We start from the raw sequence: 18,578 nt of genomic DNA, 5'->3' as shown, positions 1-18,578 counted from the left end.
CCACAAGCTATGTAGGCAGCCTGTTGCAGTGCTCCGTCACCCTCACAGTGAAGAAACGTGCTGTATTAATTCAGAACCCGTGGTGGAGCAGCTCCACCTAGTTTCTCTGCTCTCACAGGCAACTCCACCACAGCAGTTTAGTTAAAAGCATCCCCAGAACATCATTTCTGTGCTATTCTTCTTTCCCCCTACCACTCCACACAAGCCACACTCTTCTCTCTTTATTAGCATCCCACTCACCTTCCCCTAATCCAAGCATAGTTAACTTATTCACTGTTAGCGGCTGTGTACCACAGTACACAGGAGTTAACTTTTGATGGGGAATAAATGCCTATTTCCATCTTTCAGAATTAGTAAACTCATTATTGCACCATCCAAACTTTATCTTTTACCAGTGCACCTTACAAACATTTTCTCTGTAGTGTGTCAGTGGGTAATTAATTTACTTCATGATAAAAACATTTGAGAATTTCAACGTGGAAAGAATGGTAGCTCATTTGGGATGCTGTTCTGAGGTACCTGCACACTCATGCAAATGCAACGTTCATTTATAATAGAAAACAAAGACTAAAAGTAACCCTACACTTCTTCAGTTATCATTGAGAAATCAATTCCAGAACACACCGAAGCTTGTGATAATTTTACAGTCTTAATCATTAATTATTTATGCAGTAAGATTTAAACCAGAAATAATTCAACCTGAAGATCTGTATTTCTTTCAAAAGAAAAAATAAGAAATCAACTGTGTTCAACCATACTTTTAACTTCCAACCTAAAACTGATCCATAATGAATCAAATAATCATTTCCAAATATACATTATTGCATTATATGACATGAAGATCTGTGCTCAGGCTTCATTACAATACATATTTCTACGTAGCATTTTTAAAAGATGGCAAATTAAACTCAACAATAAATTATTACATTTTCAAACTCATAAGTCAGAAAGTAGTAAGCATGGAAACAAAGGGCCAATAACAACAAAGATTAGCAAATGGCAAGATACTGCAGCTATCACAAATCCCAGAGACTGAATATAATTGACAATACTACATTATGTAACAAAAGTGTGAAAGATCCACAACTCTTTGTTATCACAGACACCGGTTTAGGTCTGGTAAGTTAATCCTTATAAAACACTAAGTAATAGGTTATTGCAATCATTTTCTATAATAGAACATTACAATTTATTTTAAAAAATACAGCCAAAATAGAATTTACCAGCTTAGTCAGGTTTAAAGACATTTACAGTGGGGTTTTTTTAATACAACAGCAAGACAACTACGGTGACGTTTGAATGCTCACACTGAAACCGATGTACTCGTAAACTGCAAAGGCTCAACTAAATGAACAGACCAGCTTCAAAATGAGCAGACTTTCACTGACTCTGAAGATCACATAAAGAGAATAAACATATGGACAAGTATGTTCTTAACTGTAGGAGGTATTGTAATGAATGTACTTTTGAAAAAAAGTTTAAAATATAACAATTATTTTCACCCAGAACTTTGCCAGTATGAAACAAGCAACCTAAACCCACGTGTGTATGTACGACATTCACTTGTGGGAGAAATGTTGGAACAAGTAAGCTCACTATGCATAATGTTGCTCCTGTCTTGGAATGACAGGAATCTAAAATGTATGAAATTGTTTTTCCTTTCATGTGATTTATATTAAAATGACTTTTCTTGCTCTTAACATTGACAATTTTAAAGCTGTTGAAACTTGTCTTTTCACTGGCAGAGATTTCTCTTTTTTTGGCTAGTAAATGCCACCATTTGGTTAAATGACAGTTTGGGAAGAAAACTGTCAGACTGCTGAAGTTCTCAAAGTTGAAAAATAAAGTAAGAGGTCACAAAAATAATGAGATATTTTAACAACCATGGTGGAGCAAGCTTCAATAGTCACATTTTTCTTGGCTGATTCACGTTACTGAACAGCGTGAATGAAACCATTAATATTAGCCAGCCTTTCATTCAGTAGCAAAGAACATTTATTCACAAGGCTATAAATGACAATAAATCACACAAGTGGTAATGTGAAATCGTATCATCATAAAAAAATAGCTGTTAGAAACACTAAGGGCCTGAGTTGCTCCATTTAACTGAGCAGCAGTTCTGTTGAAAAACCAAAACTACAAAACTAGAACTTCACTGTTCAGCCTTTCTGTGAGCTGTTGCATTATTTTTAGATGACTGCAATGGTTAACAGCCAGAAATAAGGAAAAAACATGTTCATCCCTGTATTAAATTACCTGTTTTAAAGCTCCTATTCCTGAGAAAACCAAGTTATGCTTCATTCCCTAGCAAATGAGTGGATTTTGTTCAAGAATGATTAATGAAATGAATGTTTTTTAAGCAATTAATGAAAAATCCTGATAAGTAAAGTTAGTACAGTGAGGACACAACCTGCAGTGGGGGATCCAGCTTCTAGATCACCACGAAGACAAAAGAGATTACTTGCCAGGCAGCACAGACTACCCGCACCCTACCTTTAAATCAATACTGAACTTAAAATGAAAATTTGTTCTTATGAAAAGATGTAAGAGAACTCTGGGGGGAAAAAGGTTACTTACCAGTAGCCAGAGCTTTTTGCAGTGCATTATGTATACACATTTGCTCTACAGAGGTCCAAACATCAGAGGTATCCATGATCACAAAATGAGTTTTTGTTGTGTCTCTCAATACTGTGTATGTGTACCCTTCCCTCTCCCTTTTCCTTGACCTGACAGCAAGCACTGAGTTATTCTGTGAGCCACACATAGCAAGGGAGGAGGGTATAGGGTTATCTCATGTATGGACAGCACACAAGTAGCTAGAATCTCTTTGAGAGAAGTAAGTAACTTTTCTTTACATGCATACCATAATGATGGCCACAGCACAAACTAAGTGTCCCAGTATTATCAGGAAAAGGTAGTTGGCAGAGACTTCTTGGTTCTTTGGTTGAAGATTTCTTGAACTATTTGTCCAATTTGTGAAGACATAAACTGGGTATTTTATTGAGCAAAGCCTCAAATGGAGTCTGAGGACTATGAGAGTACATCCTGCTCACTGATGGTGACTCGGCTATACTGTTTGAGGGAATGAAGTCCATTACCTACTTTGGAGACAGTTATCCTGTTTGATTGTTACCCAACATCTGAAGGGAAATATCAGGCCTGAAAGTATAGGATTCAAAGAGAAAAACATGGATGGGTGAATTTCCTGATTTGGTGATCTGGCAGAAATCCCTTAAGTCTAAGGGATTTGCCAGGAAAAGAACAGTGAAAGGTGGGGAGGGGAAAAAGTCAGCCACGGGGATTTGGATCTTCTGGTGCCCAGCAGAGATGATGGGCTTAACAAACCAGCAGGACATGTGGCAAACACTGGAATTCAAAGAATATGATCTGAAACATGACCAAGGTTCTTTGAGTTAACACATCCTAAGAAAGTAGTCTTGGCCCAGAACTCAGTGTAATGGCAGTCCACGTGTTAATGAGGTAGGCTAACAGACAGGCAGAAAGAGGAAGCAAGAACAGAAATCTAGAGACAGTAAGGTTCTGAGGCCACGTCCTCCAAAATAGTGCTCTGACAAAAAAACTCAAACCAAAACCAAAAGGCAGAAAAGCAGCACACTAGCTATGGAAAGGTGGCTAAATACTAATCAAGGACTACAAGAACCTTGTTAGGACATGCTGAGATGCAGCCAGGAAGGCTAAGGCTCAGCTAGAACTAAAATTGGCCAAAGATGTCAAGAACAAGAAGAAAGGGTTCTTCAGATGTATGACCAGCAAGCAGAAGCACAGGGAAGACACAGAGCCACTGCCTACCAAGGAAGGGAAACTACTCACTAACAGTGCTGGTGAGGCAGAGGTTCTCAGTATCAATTTTGCCTGTCTTCACCAGCACAGCTGGACCACACAACACAGGATCAAGTAGCTATGACAATGCATGTATCAACCCACCAGCAGTGGAGGAAGGGCTGGTCTGCATCCTCTTGCAAGGACTCAAACATCATAAATCCATGAGCACAGAAGAAATCCACCTCAGGGTATTAAGAGAAGTGGTTGACATTGGTGCAAGACCACTGTTTAGATTGGAGATTTTGATGTAAGAGCTTTTTACACTGAGAACAATCAATCACTATGACAACCTCCCCAAGGATGTGGTGGAGTCTCCTTTACTTTTAGGTTTTAAAGATGCAATTAGACAGGGTGCTAGATAATCTCATATAGGTCCCCTTTCCCATGAAAGGTTAAACTAGATGGTCTTTCAAGGCCACTCCAAACCTAAGCTGTTCTATGGTAAAGACGGATGAGCTGAAGGATTCCAACTGCTAAAGATTTATGGCTGTAGAAACAGTGGTATTTTCTGAGCTGTTTCTGAAGCTGGACAGTAGCATGCGAGAGGCTCCATCTGCTGAATCCTTTAGCCAGTTGTAAACAAAGAACTGCACATCACACCAGAGGCTCAAGCTATTTCTGCAAGGATGTGAGACAGATTTGCACAAGGTACTGCATTTAGATAGAAAACAAGCTTTTAGTTCCACCTTCTTTTATCTGGGGTTGCAAGTGTCTGGAGAATATTGGAGTAAAACTTTCACAATTTATTGGAAACCACCTCCAAAATATTCAGGAGTAACATGCTGTCAGCTTTCTTAAAAAGCTTGTCACAGAGAACTGTAAATCTCCCATGTCTGTTAGTGCTGGAAGTGGGTTAGGAATAGCACAGGGCTAGAAAGCAGGGTCAGAATTTGTAAGGAGAGATGAACAAAGAATGGTACTACTACCTCCCACCTGCAATTTGGTCCTACAGATAGTGAGATGGGTCTCACTGACTCTCCCTGGGGAGAGAACAATCACAGCATCTTGGCAGCAACTGCTTTCATCTTTCCACAAACCCTGCCCATGAGATGCAGAGAAGCAGTCCTCATGCTGCTCTACAGGGGACACGGATGAAGAGCTTGAATCCTGCACCCTTCGAAACATGGAATGTGGGAAGATCTCAGCTGCCACAGTCAGCTCTCATGCTGAAGGCTATCCTCCAGCAACTGCCAAGGCAGAGCAGGAGGGTGGCTCCATCCCATCAGGGATCCTCAGCACCGAGTGCTTTGGTCTGCGGTGCTGGATATGACCGATCCAGCCTCAAATTACAGAGGTCGGGTGGAGGCAGATCCAAGCAGCTCAGTTTGTGGAATTGAAAAGAACACAGAAATTCAGTGTCAGAGGCAGTTCTCCTGATTCTTTTTGGCTTGTTGAGATCCTCAGGTCCTGAGAAAAATACATACCTCAACCAAAGCTTATATTGTAGTCTCTTGGTGTTAGAGTGGCCTTGGAATGGCCAGTGCAGAGTGGGCAAAAGCCCTCATTTAAGCTAGCCTAAGCTAGGCTAAGCAATTTCTGATGCAACCACGTGTTTCTTGATTGGGTGAAGCTTTTCCTCACCCAGTGTTGCCAGAGAAAGAGAAGGTTCATGCTAAATATACTTGGCCTTGATCTATGGTTTAAGGTGTCAGAGGTAAACCGCCTATTTTACTAGGATACTTCTCTCATTTTAAGCAACAGGTATTAAATGTGTTGGGACTGTTTAACTTCCTGTTGCAAAAGGAATCAAGAAGTAACCACATGTCAGTGTTGCTTGTCAGTGAGGCACATGCCTCAAGATAGAGAAACATTTAAACCCATCCTTAGATGGAGCTACGGAAAATGATTCAGGCAACATACATGAAGTATCTAGACCCATACTAACAAGGAAAGGAAAAGCAGCAGAGATCATGCTCCCATAGGGAGGGGCAGTGGATTTGATCAACTCAAATAATCATATGAGACTGTCTGGAAAAGAGAACTCTATAGTCAATGGCTAAAAATTAAAAGAATGACATGCACACAAGTTAAGAGGCATCTAGAATGACTCCACTGTTGTTCACCAAGTATGAAAGAGGGAGGAGTAGTGGGAAAAATCTTTAACTTCTAGACCAGAAGAAATGGGAGGATGCTGGTTTTGAATACCTGCAATATACTCTGCTCCGTTGGTCTTTCTTAGTATAAACCAGCTGACCTCTAACAAGACGTCGTACTACAACACAGTATTCTTCTGCAGACACAAAAGTCAGTATAGACCCTCTGCTGCTTCGCTTTTGATCACATTCTGCATCAACATATCAGAAATATGTGAACTCCCTGTACCTTCCCTGCACTGGTAATGGTGCTCAGTGTTTCATTTAACAAGACACAGATCTCTCTTCAAAATAAAAGGAAAAACTAAATTTAGTTGTAACGGTCTTGTTCCTATGGAAACACTCTAATTATCAGGATGTCTGATCATGTATTTTCCATTTGATCAGTGAGAATGAACTAGTAGCAAAACACTGAAAACACAACTCAGAGAGGAAAGTTAATTTATTTTTCTAAAACATCAAACTAAGTTGAGATACCTTAGTTCAGTCAAAGCTTCTTCGGTTTCTTCACAAGCCTGAACTTCATAAACAAATATTCCAAGTTCATCTATCTACAAAAATAGGATGGACAACTCTTGACTTTCTTCAGATACCAAGTTAATTTACAAGTCCTTGAAGATCAGATGAAAAATAGGAAGTGACCTTATATTCCTTAATACACTCCACCACGTTTCGCAAGTGCACTGGAAAGGAGGAATATCAGCCTTCTTCGGAAAGGTTCGTGGAAAGGCTTATTGCCATCTCTTGGAGACAGGGTATGCATTTACATCACCATGACTGCCATGGTACAGAATCCTTGACTGCTGCTTTTATACAGCATGACCAATTATCTGAGAGTTGTAGTCCGCCGTCTCCATTCGCAGGATATACGGGATGATGCTATCAATCTGAACATTTCCAATCAGTCCTGCAAAGAATAGCTCCTCAGTGATGGCAGCACTCATCAGCCTAAGAGCAGGCAATCGGAGAAGAAGTCTAGACAGCCTGGAAAATAAGTTTGGTAAGAAGTATTACTTGTGGTGACAGATTTTGGTCTTATTCATCATCATGTTTACCAGTAAGAGAGGAGAAAAAAATTAACAAGGGACAACACTGGTAATAATTTGCTGTATCTAGATTATGAAAGGCTTAGACATTTAAATCTGTAGAGTATTACATTTATGTTCAGTCATGTCTTCAACAGTACAAAAACCATGAACATACCTGCCAATTACACAGACTATATCATGTTTGGACTTAGCTTCAATGAGGAAATATTCAAAGTAGGTGTGAATTGAAATGAAAACATTCGAATTCCACTATTTCATCTTGGAAAATAACAAATGAGTTGACAGAAATACTCACATTATGCATGAGTACAGGCATAATAATTAAGTGCTCTAAAGGTAATTTTGTACTTTTAAAGAAATAAGAAGAAAATGCACATATTTTTTGTACGAAATACTGTACAAATCAGTACCACTGATGCTCTGAAAAAAAAAAATCAATCAAGTAAGCCTGTGAGTTTACAGACCTGTAAGTATCATCTGGATATGCTTTTGTTACATAGTCTTGGAACTCCATGTAAGCCTTTTCTTGAAATTTCTCAATCTGTACCACATTTTCTAGACCTGGGTGATCTGTAAAAAAAAAAATGACTCTACATTGTTATACCAAATCATTATTTAGTAGCTGTAGCAACTGCACAGTTTTAGTGGAGGACGCTGCCTTACCTACTTTGTCCCAGCCTACATTTATGTTTTACTTAGCTTTTTATAAATACCAGACATTTTGAAGAGTTCAAATAAATGTTTTACTTGCAATGCTTACATCAATCTTGCTGCAGCTCTGTTCTCTGTGTAGCAGAGGGACAGCATCGTTTCAATACACTGACATTTATTGGAATATTTGAAGAACAAATAGCATTTGGGTGGGAAGTGAAGGATAACAGTAACATCAGTGGAAAAAAACAGACTAAAAGGCAATTTACCATTTGTTTACTGAAAATTGCTGAAGATCTATAGCAGATAATATTCCAACTGTTTGGTGCAAAATTTTCAAACGTGCTAAATGTAATTTTTAGTCACTTATAAACACTTCAAAACTAAATCTCGTTACAGTGAAAGGATTTTAACCTAACTGCCAAGTCCCATTTGGAAGTTATTATCCAGTAATTCTGAATGCTTTACATGGTCTGTAATTTACTGTCATAGTACTGTGACAAAAGATATAGATTTTATCTTTCAGAAATATGATTGTGAGCTGCCAGATTATCTCAGATAAAAGATTATCTCTAACAGTCCCTCCTCCTCTCCAAATATATGGCCTTCTGTCAATGAAACGAGTTTTTATTTTAGCTCTGCAGCTATAGAAACTTTCAGAGCAATTTAGTGGTTATGGGATATTCTGGACTCTCTTAAACATGTCATTTCACAGAGGAATATTTTGTCCTATATGGTAATGAGATCATTCTGAAAGCACAATTTCAGATCTTTGCAGAGGACAGAAGGTTAACAAGATCATAAAGAAGCAACATATTTTGACAAGTTGTTGTTGACATGCAAGTAGCAAGAGCCCTCCCTGTCCTTAGGTTCCAAAGGCCTTGGACACTTATGGCTGATGGTGGTCCTTTGTTCCTAGAATGGGCCTAAACCAGGACAACATTCCTTGCAGATATTACATAGAGAAAAGATCATGCAAATATGAGGGAAAATGCAATGCAAGAACCTCACAATTCTTGGGTAGAGGGGAACCTCATAAGGTTAAACAAGGACAAGTGCAGAGTCCTGCATCTGGGAAGGAACAACCCCATGCACCAGTACAGGCTGGGAGTTGAACTGCTGAAGAGTAGCTCTGCAGAGAGAGACCTGGGAGTCCTGGTTGATAAATAAGCTAGGAATGTGCCCTTGTGGGCAAGAAGGCCAATGGCATCCTGGGATGCATCAAGAAGAGTGTGGCAAGCAGGTCAAGGGAGGTTCTTCTCCCCCTCTATTCTGCCCTGGTGAGGCCTCATCTGGAGTCCGGTGGCCAGTTCTGGACTCCTCAGCTCAAGAGGGACAGGGAAGTGCTGGAGAGAGTCCAGTGCAGGGCCACCAAGATGATCAGGGGACTGGAACATCTTTCATACAAGGAAAGGCTGCGGGAACTGGGACTGTTTAGTCTGGAGAAGAGGAGATTGAGGGGTGATCTTATTAACATTTATACATATCTAAAGGGTGGGTGTCAGGAGGTTGGGACATCCCTTTTTTCTATAGTAGCTAGCAACAGGACAAGAGGTAATGGGATGAAGCTGGAACACAAAAAGTTCCACTTAAACATAAGAAAAAACTATTTCACTGTGAGGGTAACACAGCAGTGGCACAGGCTGCCCAGAGGGGTTGTGGAGTCTCCTTCCTTGGAGGTCTTCAGGACTCGCCTGGACATGTTCCTATGCGACTTGATCTAGGTGACCCTGCTTCTGCAGCGGGGTTGATCTAGATGATCTCTAAAGGTCCCTTACAACCCATACCATTCTATGATTCTATGATTCTTTTCTATTCATGTATGTATAGTTAAGAAAACCTGCTTAAAAGTTACATTTTGGAAATGTCCACATTCCAAAATATTTTCTCATCTCAACTACTTTTTCTGTGAAAGGGTGAACTGCAACTAAATGGAAAAAGAAAGTTCTTCTCAGATCTAATAAATCTACAGAACTGACAAGAACCAAATTCCCAGTTCTCCTCTGTATTCTACACTACTCACTGGGGACAGGTCACTAAGATTGAGACAGCTTTTTAAAATTTGCTCTGATTTTTTTCATGGGCCATCAGCATATTAAAAAGGAGAGCAATGAGGATTAGGGAAGCTGTTGATGCTTTTAAAACTTTCTAATGCAAAATGGAGTAACTAAAGATTTCCTTTATAAACGTGACAGTGAAAAATTCCTGGAGATACAGAAAGGACTTGAGGTTTATACCTTTTTGTCCTATCAAAAGACTTGGTTTTGGTTTTATACTAAGTCTCTGTAAGTTCTAAATGATGAATCAAAGACCTGCACTATATTGATACAATATCTAAAAGCCTTCAGTGAAAAGTTAATTCTACAATTCTCTAATAAAATCAATTTTGTAATTTTCTATAATCCAGGCACATGTGTTACATCATCTCAGTCACTATCTATCATAACCAGAAGACTCTTCTTCCTCCTTACTGTAGACTAATCTCCCTGAAGGAAAAACTAATCATTACTTTATTTTACATTCATTGCCTAATGTATGACTATTAACATTACTTGGAGTACATTAGGCAAATACTGCTCAGAAGACAGAAATAGTAATATAAGAGCATGCTTATGGTATTCATTTACCAGATATGCCAGATGTAATGTTTCTTTTCAAAATACTTCTGTCAAGTGGTATGTTTCCGCAATTTTGCATATGTGAATCAATGCCCAGAGAGATTGTCTTTCACATGCTAAACACCCAACTTCAAACTTGGATGTGCAAAAGCAACACTTCTGAAAAGTAAACTAAAGGTCCTCAGAAGAAGTATCCCAAAAAGGAGGTATAGAATTAAAAGCAATAAATAAGTATTAAAAACTACCACATCAGTGGCAGAGGCAAGAGTAAAACTGAAGTCCCCAAAGCAGTATTCAACCAAAGATTAACCCTTCCCTTCCTACAGTCTTCAATATACACCTTCCAAGATTCCTCAACAAGTGATGCAATAATTCTACAGGTGATACTAACTGCACATAATGAAACAGGCAGAAGTTATATGGCAAAAATGAGCATAAAGTTTTACATTTGTAAAAATTACATACCAGGACTGAAGAGGACGATTGCTTTCAAATATGCATATTCATATCCATCTAGGCAAAGCTTAACCATGCTGTTACAGAACTCTTGCAATTTGAAGATATGCTCCATTACTAGTTTTCCTCTGTCTGTTGGCAGCTTATCTAAGTGAATACACACATGAAAGAGAAAACCCTCAAAAGTCAGCATACATGTGGTCAAACTGATTTCACTACATTCAAACAGTGGGAAATCTACACTGTATATAAATTCACACACTAGGGCTGAATAATGTTGACATCAACAATTATGGACTGTGACAATCACATTGGCCTCTCTCCCCTTGTACAATTAGATCTCTTTCTACCACTAAAGCTTCAAGTAATCAGATGTGGACTAGAGCTTGAAATGATAAAGGAAGGGAAAGACTACTTATAACTAAAGAATACACTCCTACTGCAGATTCGTGCTCTATAGCTATGGGTCAGGTACCACAAGGTAGGTTAGTGTAGTTTAATGGGTTATTTTAGTCAAAGACCATGCTCCTGCTGAAAAAGAAGGCACACTACACACTCTTTCTGGTTTACATCTAGGGTCATGTGGTTGGTGCTGAGCTGTTCCCCTTGGGTCAGCAGTAGCTAAGCAGCCCGAGAATCACATTCCCTCCACAATCCATCAAACTAGCGTCCCTGGGCCCCACAAACTTGGAGATGCTGCAGCTGGCATCCTGCGTGACTGAAAGGCACTGGTTATAAACTTCTGCTTTTTGCTTTCAAAATGAACTCCCAAATCAAACAGCAAAAAATGTATCTGTGGTAATGATAAAACCATCATTAATTACTACAATACCCTTTGTGATGAGCATACTTAAAAATCATATAGATCAAATTAAGTTCTCAAATTCCATTTGTATCCCTCCTAAAGAAATTCACAGGTTTGTCAGTATCTTTACCTGATGCAGTACATTTAACTTAAACTGTTGTTCTTTATAGTAGGAGCTTGTGGATATTTTTAAAGCATGAAAAGCCCTTAGAAATAATCCTTTAATGCCTTCATCATAAAAGGAGAGGAAAAAAATCTATAGTGTGGTGTGCTTTTGCAGATTATTAACAACAGTGGATTTTAATACACGTAACAGCAAATAATCCAAAAATCTCATTAAACCTGAGAAAGCCAAGATTTTTTGTATGTGCCTCTCCCTTATTAAAAATGTGTTAAGACTACAAATAGATGAAGGTTATACTACTTTTGATTGGTTAGCTTTTAGTGCCGACAACCTTGTGAGCTTTCACAGGCACACAAAGAGTATTAGCTAAGAGTCTCCTGCCACTCAGAAGAACATTTCCTTCACTGTAAAGTAAATTAAAAGAGGAGGAGGCCACCTGCCATCTCTTTCATTTGAATAGAAAATATGCAAAAGATGCAGGATGTAGGATTAACAAGGAATGATGTATACTTAGTGAAGATCTGTTGAAGACTTGCATGTAGTCTAAAACAGGAATACATAAGTCGATAAGCCAACTTATGTAAAGGAAGTATATCATCAAGTTGGCATTTAGCTGCTTTGTTTCACAGATAAATGAACAGCAAGGACTGCTGGGTCATTCTCTAGTTTATACCTTTGATACAGAGGAATCATATTTGCAGTATACTCGTGTTAAGATTGATGCTGCCTGAAATATTCCTAATTTGAGCTGATGACATTAACAGAATGGAATATTATGATACATTACATAGACACACAATAAAACCAATCCCAATACAATGCTAACTTGTATAATATAGATGGGTAATTTCCTTCTTTTTGTTTTGTTAATTTGGAGGTAAGTATTAGCATAGCTGACTATTGCAGATTTGCTAAAAAAAATCCATCTTGTGAACTAGTCTAGAACTTTAGTCTAGAGGAGACTGAGGGGGGATCTTATTAATATTTACAATTATCTAAAGGGTGGATGTCAGGAGGTTGGGGCAGCTCCTTTTTCTATTGTAGCTAGCAACAGGACAAGGGGTAATGGGATGAAGCTGGAACACAAAAAGTTCCATTTAAACATAAGAAAAGACTATTTTACTGTGAGGGTGAGGGAGCCCTGGCACAGACTGCCCAGGGGGAGTGTGGAGTCTCCTTCCTTGGAGGTCTTCAAGGCCTGTCTGGACACATTCCTGTGTGACCTGATCTAGGTGGACCTGCTTCTGCAGGAGGGTTGGACTAGATGATCTCTAAAGGTCCCTTCCAACCCCTACCATTCTATGATTCTATGAACTATTTTCTAGTATCATTTTATTTCAATACTCTATAAACAGTAAATTTTCATTAACAACTGAATAAGTAAAAATCTGTGCAGTTCAAAGCTTAAAACCCATGAAGTAATGCCCCAGTCTTATCAATGTGTGCAGTAGACACCTTACCTTGCTGTAAACTGCCATGAAGGTGATTAACAAACGCAGTTAATATAGTTGCCACATTCATAACTTGTGAACACTGTGCAAGACCAAGGGTAAAAAGCTCGTTCCAGCAGGCTTTTACTAATGATATGCTGTTATCCTGTCTATTAAAAAATACAATAATTTAACTTAATGAAATCAGCCATTTCCATTCACATAGGTTTTGGTTTTTTTAATTCGAAAAATACCTCAGAAAACATTCATCTAATTTGACCATTGCAACCAGTACCAAAATAAAGTCCTGCATCAAAAATACTTTTATTTGCACGCTAGGATTAAAATACCTGGTTTAGAGTAACTTTTGTAAAGAAAGTCATTCTTATTTTAATGATCTAAAAGGAGATGGGATTTCTATCACAAAAGCGAGCTGAAGTTACAGTACATGACAACTGTCTAGGCATATTCCATCATGCTAGTTTTCTTAGGATTTGCACTCACTTTTGAATAATATTTACATGCATGGATAAAAAAAGTTGCATCATTCCTGTATTATGGAAGTAGAACAAACTCAAAGGGGTTTTTTTGTCAAAATCCTGAAAGTTGGTATAATTTTTTAATGAAAATACATGTGAAATGGAACATGTGAGATCAAGTTCCCAAGCTTCTTGATTACTATTTTCTGTACCCCCTTCATGTTTGGAGTAAGGTTTGAAATACAGACTTCAAAGTATAAACAGAAGTCATAAGGATTTCTTTGCTCTATGAATTTATCCTTAAATTAAGTTTCAGATATAGTCAATATTTGAGGTTTTTTTCCAAACACTGAAGCTTAGAATTAGGTACATCAATCCATTATTAGTGACCTACCTTACAGTACTGTCAAACATCTCTAACTTTTTGAGTTTAACAAGAGCTCAGTACCTTAAAAAGGAAATCCTATCAGTGAGGAGTCAAATTCAGGTATCACATTTCAGAGTTTTAGCCAGTAAATACAAATAATGTAAATTTAAAAGAAGCACAAGGCCTATCAAAGAAGAAAAGTATATTAAAGCTAGGACTTCAACTACAAAAATGCAACGGAGTGGAATTTTGCAAGACGGTTGACATGATCTTCAAGAACATTTCTGATCTTTTACCACAATACTAATATATCAACTGATGGATTAATGCAGACTTGTTCAGTACTGGATTATCTAGGGCAAAATTTTGTACTACAATCAAGTTCTTGTTATGGAAGTAGCAGTGTGAAGGCAATTGGTTACTATTAATCTACTTCTTTTTCCTTCAAAACCCAGTCAAAGTACCTGAATTGAACCGAAGTTGGGAGTAGTTTCTGAATCAAAATTTACCTTCATGATGAAGAGCTATGAAACAGTTTTAATAAGGAGATTTACATTTTTTAGTGGCCCTGAAGAAGACACCGGAAATAAGGAATTAAAAAGTGCATATTCACAACATGAATGGAGTAACTGAACACTTACCCTAATGCTTGGAAAGATGGAATGGAACGTGCCCAGTGCATGGACAAGAAAAGCAACCTGGAGGCAGACTCGCAGATATAGTGAACATTAAGATATTCAGGCATAGGAGATGGCATGGTGAGCTGACAGCCAAAAAGAAACAACAGAAAAAAAAAGAAAGGTGCAAGTCAGTTATTTCACTGTCTTCATAAACACTTGGTAAGAAAAAAACCCCCACAGTCTTGGAGTTTCTTTTAAGTGAAAAAGTAAAATTGTTTTTTAACTAAACATAAGGGAATCTTGAGGTAAAGTGGAATGAAATCCTGAAAAACTGAATAACTTTCATTATTAGTCACACTGTTACACACTGTAATAACTACAAAGCACCAAAAAGAGGCAAAAATTTTGAATCTTTATCTCAGATAAATGCTTATGTCTGGGACACCTGCAGATGGAAAATCCCAGATGAAACTGAACTTGGAGACACTCTCACAGAATAAACGTTATTCACTGTTATCGTTGTAATTAGAATGAAGTTACTTACATTTACATATAGATAAATTATTAAAAATATAAACATAAAGCTTCTCCCAGACAAGTAGAATAAGTGGCCTGAAAAATTACCACAATTCCTGGGGGCAGGGGGTGTGTGTGTGAATTCTCTTTCACAAAAAAAATCCCCTTTTTTGTGTTTTTAATTAATAAATACATCAAAAATCCTTTGATGTGTAAAATACTTAATATACATTAACTCCCATGTCCTAAAAATATAAACAACATACACGAGAGAGGACCAGCTCTATCTTTCTCAATTTACATGAGTAAAATCAGTGGTGTTTTCTGTGTATGTAAGAAAGTGGGACTTGAGCCCAAACTGCTACATATTGCATTGTTATTTTGCCTTCAGAAACTAAGATTTTCTTAATATAATGGTTTGTCTAATACATTTTAATTAAACCTCTGACATTTGCATTAGAGAGATGTTTGTTTGACTGAAAAAATAAAGCAGTCATGGTTTAACCCCACACAGCAACTAAGCCCCACAGAGCTGCCTGCTCACTCTCCCCCTGTGGGATGGGGAAAAGAGAAGGGTAAAAGCGAGAAAACTCATGGGTTGAGACAAAAACAGTTTAATAATTGATCTAAAAGATTATAATAAAAATAAAAAGCAATTAAAAAAAAAAAGTAACAAAGAAAGAGAAGTAAACCCCAAGAAGACAAGTGATGCAAATGAAAGCAATTGCTGTCCCCTGCCAATCATCTGAAGCCCAGCCAGTACCTGATCAGCGGCCTGTCCCCTGCCAACTTCACCTGTAGTTTTATAGCTGAGCATGATGCCATATGGTGTGAGATATCCCTTTGGTCAGTTGGGCTCAGCTGTCTCAGCTGTGTCCCCTCCCAACTCTCTGTGCACCCCCAGCCCACTCGCTGGAGTGGTTGGGTGAGGAGTGGAAAAGACCTTGACTCTGTGTGAGCACTTGCTGGGCAATGCTAAAACTAAAACATCCCTGAATTATCAACAATGTTTTCAGCACAAGTTTAAAACATAGTCCCCTACCAGCTACTGGGAAGAAAATGAACTGTTATCCCTGTCAGAACCAGCAGAGAGACAAAGTTAATAAAATTCCTGGTACTGAAGAAGTTTTCAGATGAGCAAACTTCTTGGAGAATTTCTGCAGGCTCATAAAATGAGAAATAAGGCCAGAAAATAAGTGGCTCACTAACAAAGAAACTGTATTCGCTTTAATGATTAAAGCAAATTAATACCCTACCAAAATAGAGTACATACACAATGAAGAAACTGACAAATACACTTAAGAGCCTCAAAAACTATCTGCAGATTGCATCAGATCCACCTGCTAACAAGTGAGAATGTGGATGCTGACCCTGTGCTTGATGCCACACTTGTCTATGTAAATCCTTTCACACGGATTACCCTAGTGTTTCTTAGGTAAGAAGCTATAAAATAAAACAGTGGAGCTAAACCACTGCAGAGATCACTACATCTTCCCAAAGAAATAGTTAACCAGTGAACAAGAGATATATTAATCAGAAATCAATGCCGATACCTGAACAGTTACTCTACAATGAAATTCAAAGTAGGATTTAATCAGATCATTATTTTATATTAGGATGTTAAAATGGTGATAAATAGTCAACAGTTAAAAAGTATTCAGTACCCTGAATGCTACATGTGCATCGCTGAGTAGGGGCCCCTCTATTTCAACAATATTCATGCTCGTTTCTCCACCCATCAACTGTACGCCGGCTTCAATGTTTTCAGAGTTCTGGCATGCTGCACTCTCTCCTGGATTTAATGCTTTTGCAAGAGTATCAAACGCCCTGTAAGATCACAACAAACAAAACAAAACAGAAAAGAAGACATTTTAATTTTAGAGGCTGTTTCAATTTAGGAGGAACCTGCACATGGTGCAAATCTGCTTTAGATGTGTTTCAAAGCATGAAATTTGGAAAATAAAAGTCAGTAGTGTGCTTTTCCTGACACTCCATCGAACAAAATCCCTGAAATCTCCAAGTTACAGTGGCTCTGAAAGAAAAATTAGCAGCAGATCCTGTTCACACTAGTTGCCAACAAATTCACAGTTTTGACATATTGATTGTACTGCTGAATCACAGTTTGCCTTTCAAGATCTCTTTAGTGATGTTTACTGACAGTGCTGGCATGAGCGTTTTGAGGACATGATCATCAGACTACTCTTAAAGCAACTCAATACAAATTTCACAGGTTTCTGTGGCTCTGAAACACAAACAGAATAAGCTTTTTTTTTTAAATGAATGATTTGTAGTTAGGTTATTAATTTGGAGCAGTGGCACAGGCTGCCCAGAGGGGTTGTAGAGTCTCCTCCTGGGAGGTCTTCAAGACCCGCCTGGACATGTTCCTATGTGACCTGATCTAGGTGAACCTGCTTCTGCAGGGGAGTTGGACTAGGTGATCTCTAAAGGTCCCTTCCAACCCCTACCATTCAATGATTCTATGAAGTTTGTTTTGAAATATGTAAGAGAAGGTACTACATGCTTCCAATACCATCCTTAGCGCCCTTTGATAAGGGGCAGTGTCTCCTGTCACACGCACAAATGTTTTGGAGGAGATGAGAGGACAAGCAGAGATGTATTATTTTGCTGCCTGATAACAGATCTGTAATTTTTCTGTTCACTAATACACCTGAGAACCACAACTTGTGCAATTAAAAAATATGCCCAAAAATATGCAGACATGTTTATTACCATAGAACTTAAAATCACTGACTTAATGCCAAAGTCTGTACTAGAATGTTGCCACCTTCTCTTCCTCCCCACTCTTATGCTACCTAAACTCATGATAAAAAAAATCTAACTTTTTACTATGTTTGATATAATAATTTACAACCAAATGAAACACCACAACGGAAGAGCTGCTGACACTGCCTTAGGCTTCAGATGGTAAATGAACCTGGTTTTGGTCCTACACTAGCCCATCTACCTTGATGTGTACATGAAGGGATGACTGTGGCATGCACAAATGGACTACACAGATTACACCTTTCTGACCCTGGTATAAGGAAAGTAGGCATAAAGGGAATGCATTCATGGGCAACCTCTAGAAGCGATACTACTGGACTCCTGCTATGAAATCTGAGTTTCAGGTCCAGTGTGGCTTACTCTTGGCAGCCTTAGGTAAAACAGGCAAACCCAGCAGCTCAGTGGCACCTGCTTCTCAGGAAAACAAGATCTCTGCTGGGCTCTTCCTGCAGCAGGGACAGAAACGTAAGAGAGGAACAAAACGTCTCCTTTTCCCAAATGTCATATGCATCTGTCACAATCCTGAATTTATTCCAGCATAAGCTCAAGAGTCCTTTTTAATAGCACGGATAGGAACACTGGTTGAACATGTTTGATTGCCCACCATACTTTGTTTCCAACTTATTCTTGAACTGGCAGTAGTAAGCCAGAAGTCAGCAGAAACTTTGCTTCCTCAGGGCTCAGCACAGTGGGTGCTTTTCACTTATGAAGCCACAACAGAAGCAATGATTGCAAGGTAATAC

The 18,578-nt window shown here is 38.5% G+C and overlaps 1 protein-coding gene across 14 annotated transcripts in view; it reads right to left on the bottom strand.

Annotated features, from left to right (window-relative positions):
• Positions 1–6,360: 6,360 nt before the first annotated feature.
• Positions 6,361–18,578, bottom strand: part of NR2C1 (nuclear receptor subfamily 2 group C member 1) — a 52,864-nt gene continuing 40,646 nt past the window's right edge. For all 14 annotated transcript variants that reach the window (XM_062015500.1, XM_062015476.1, XM_062015454.1 and 11 more), the window contains 6 exons: positions 16,716–16,878; positions 14,557–14,678; positions 13,100–13,239; positions 10,720–10,857; positions 7,450–7,555; positions 6,361–6,920 (listed from right to left, as the gene is read on the bottom strand). In XM_062015500.1, coding sequence (XP_061871484.1) covers positions 6,746–6,920; positions 7,450–7,555; positions 10,720–10,857; positions 13,100–13,239; positions 14,557–14,678; positions 16,716–16,878 — 844 coding nt within the window. In that variant the 3' untranslated portion in view covers positions 6,361–6,745. The remainder of the gene's footprint in view (positions 6,921–7,449; positions 7,556–10,719; positions 10,858–13,099; positions 13,240–14,556; positions 14,679–16,715; positions 16,879–18,578) is intronic.

Source organism: Colius striatus, chromosome 1 (assembly GCF_028858725.1).
Source record: "Colius striatus isolate bColStr4 chromosome 1, bColStr4.1.hap1, whole genome shotgun sequence".
NCBI lineage: Eukaryota > Metazoa > Chordata > Aves > Coliiformes > Coliidae > Colius > Colius striatus.
This window is presented reverse-complemented; position numbering and strand designations above follow the sequence as displayed.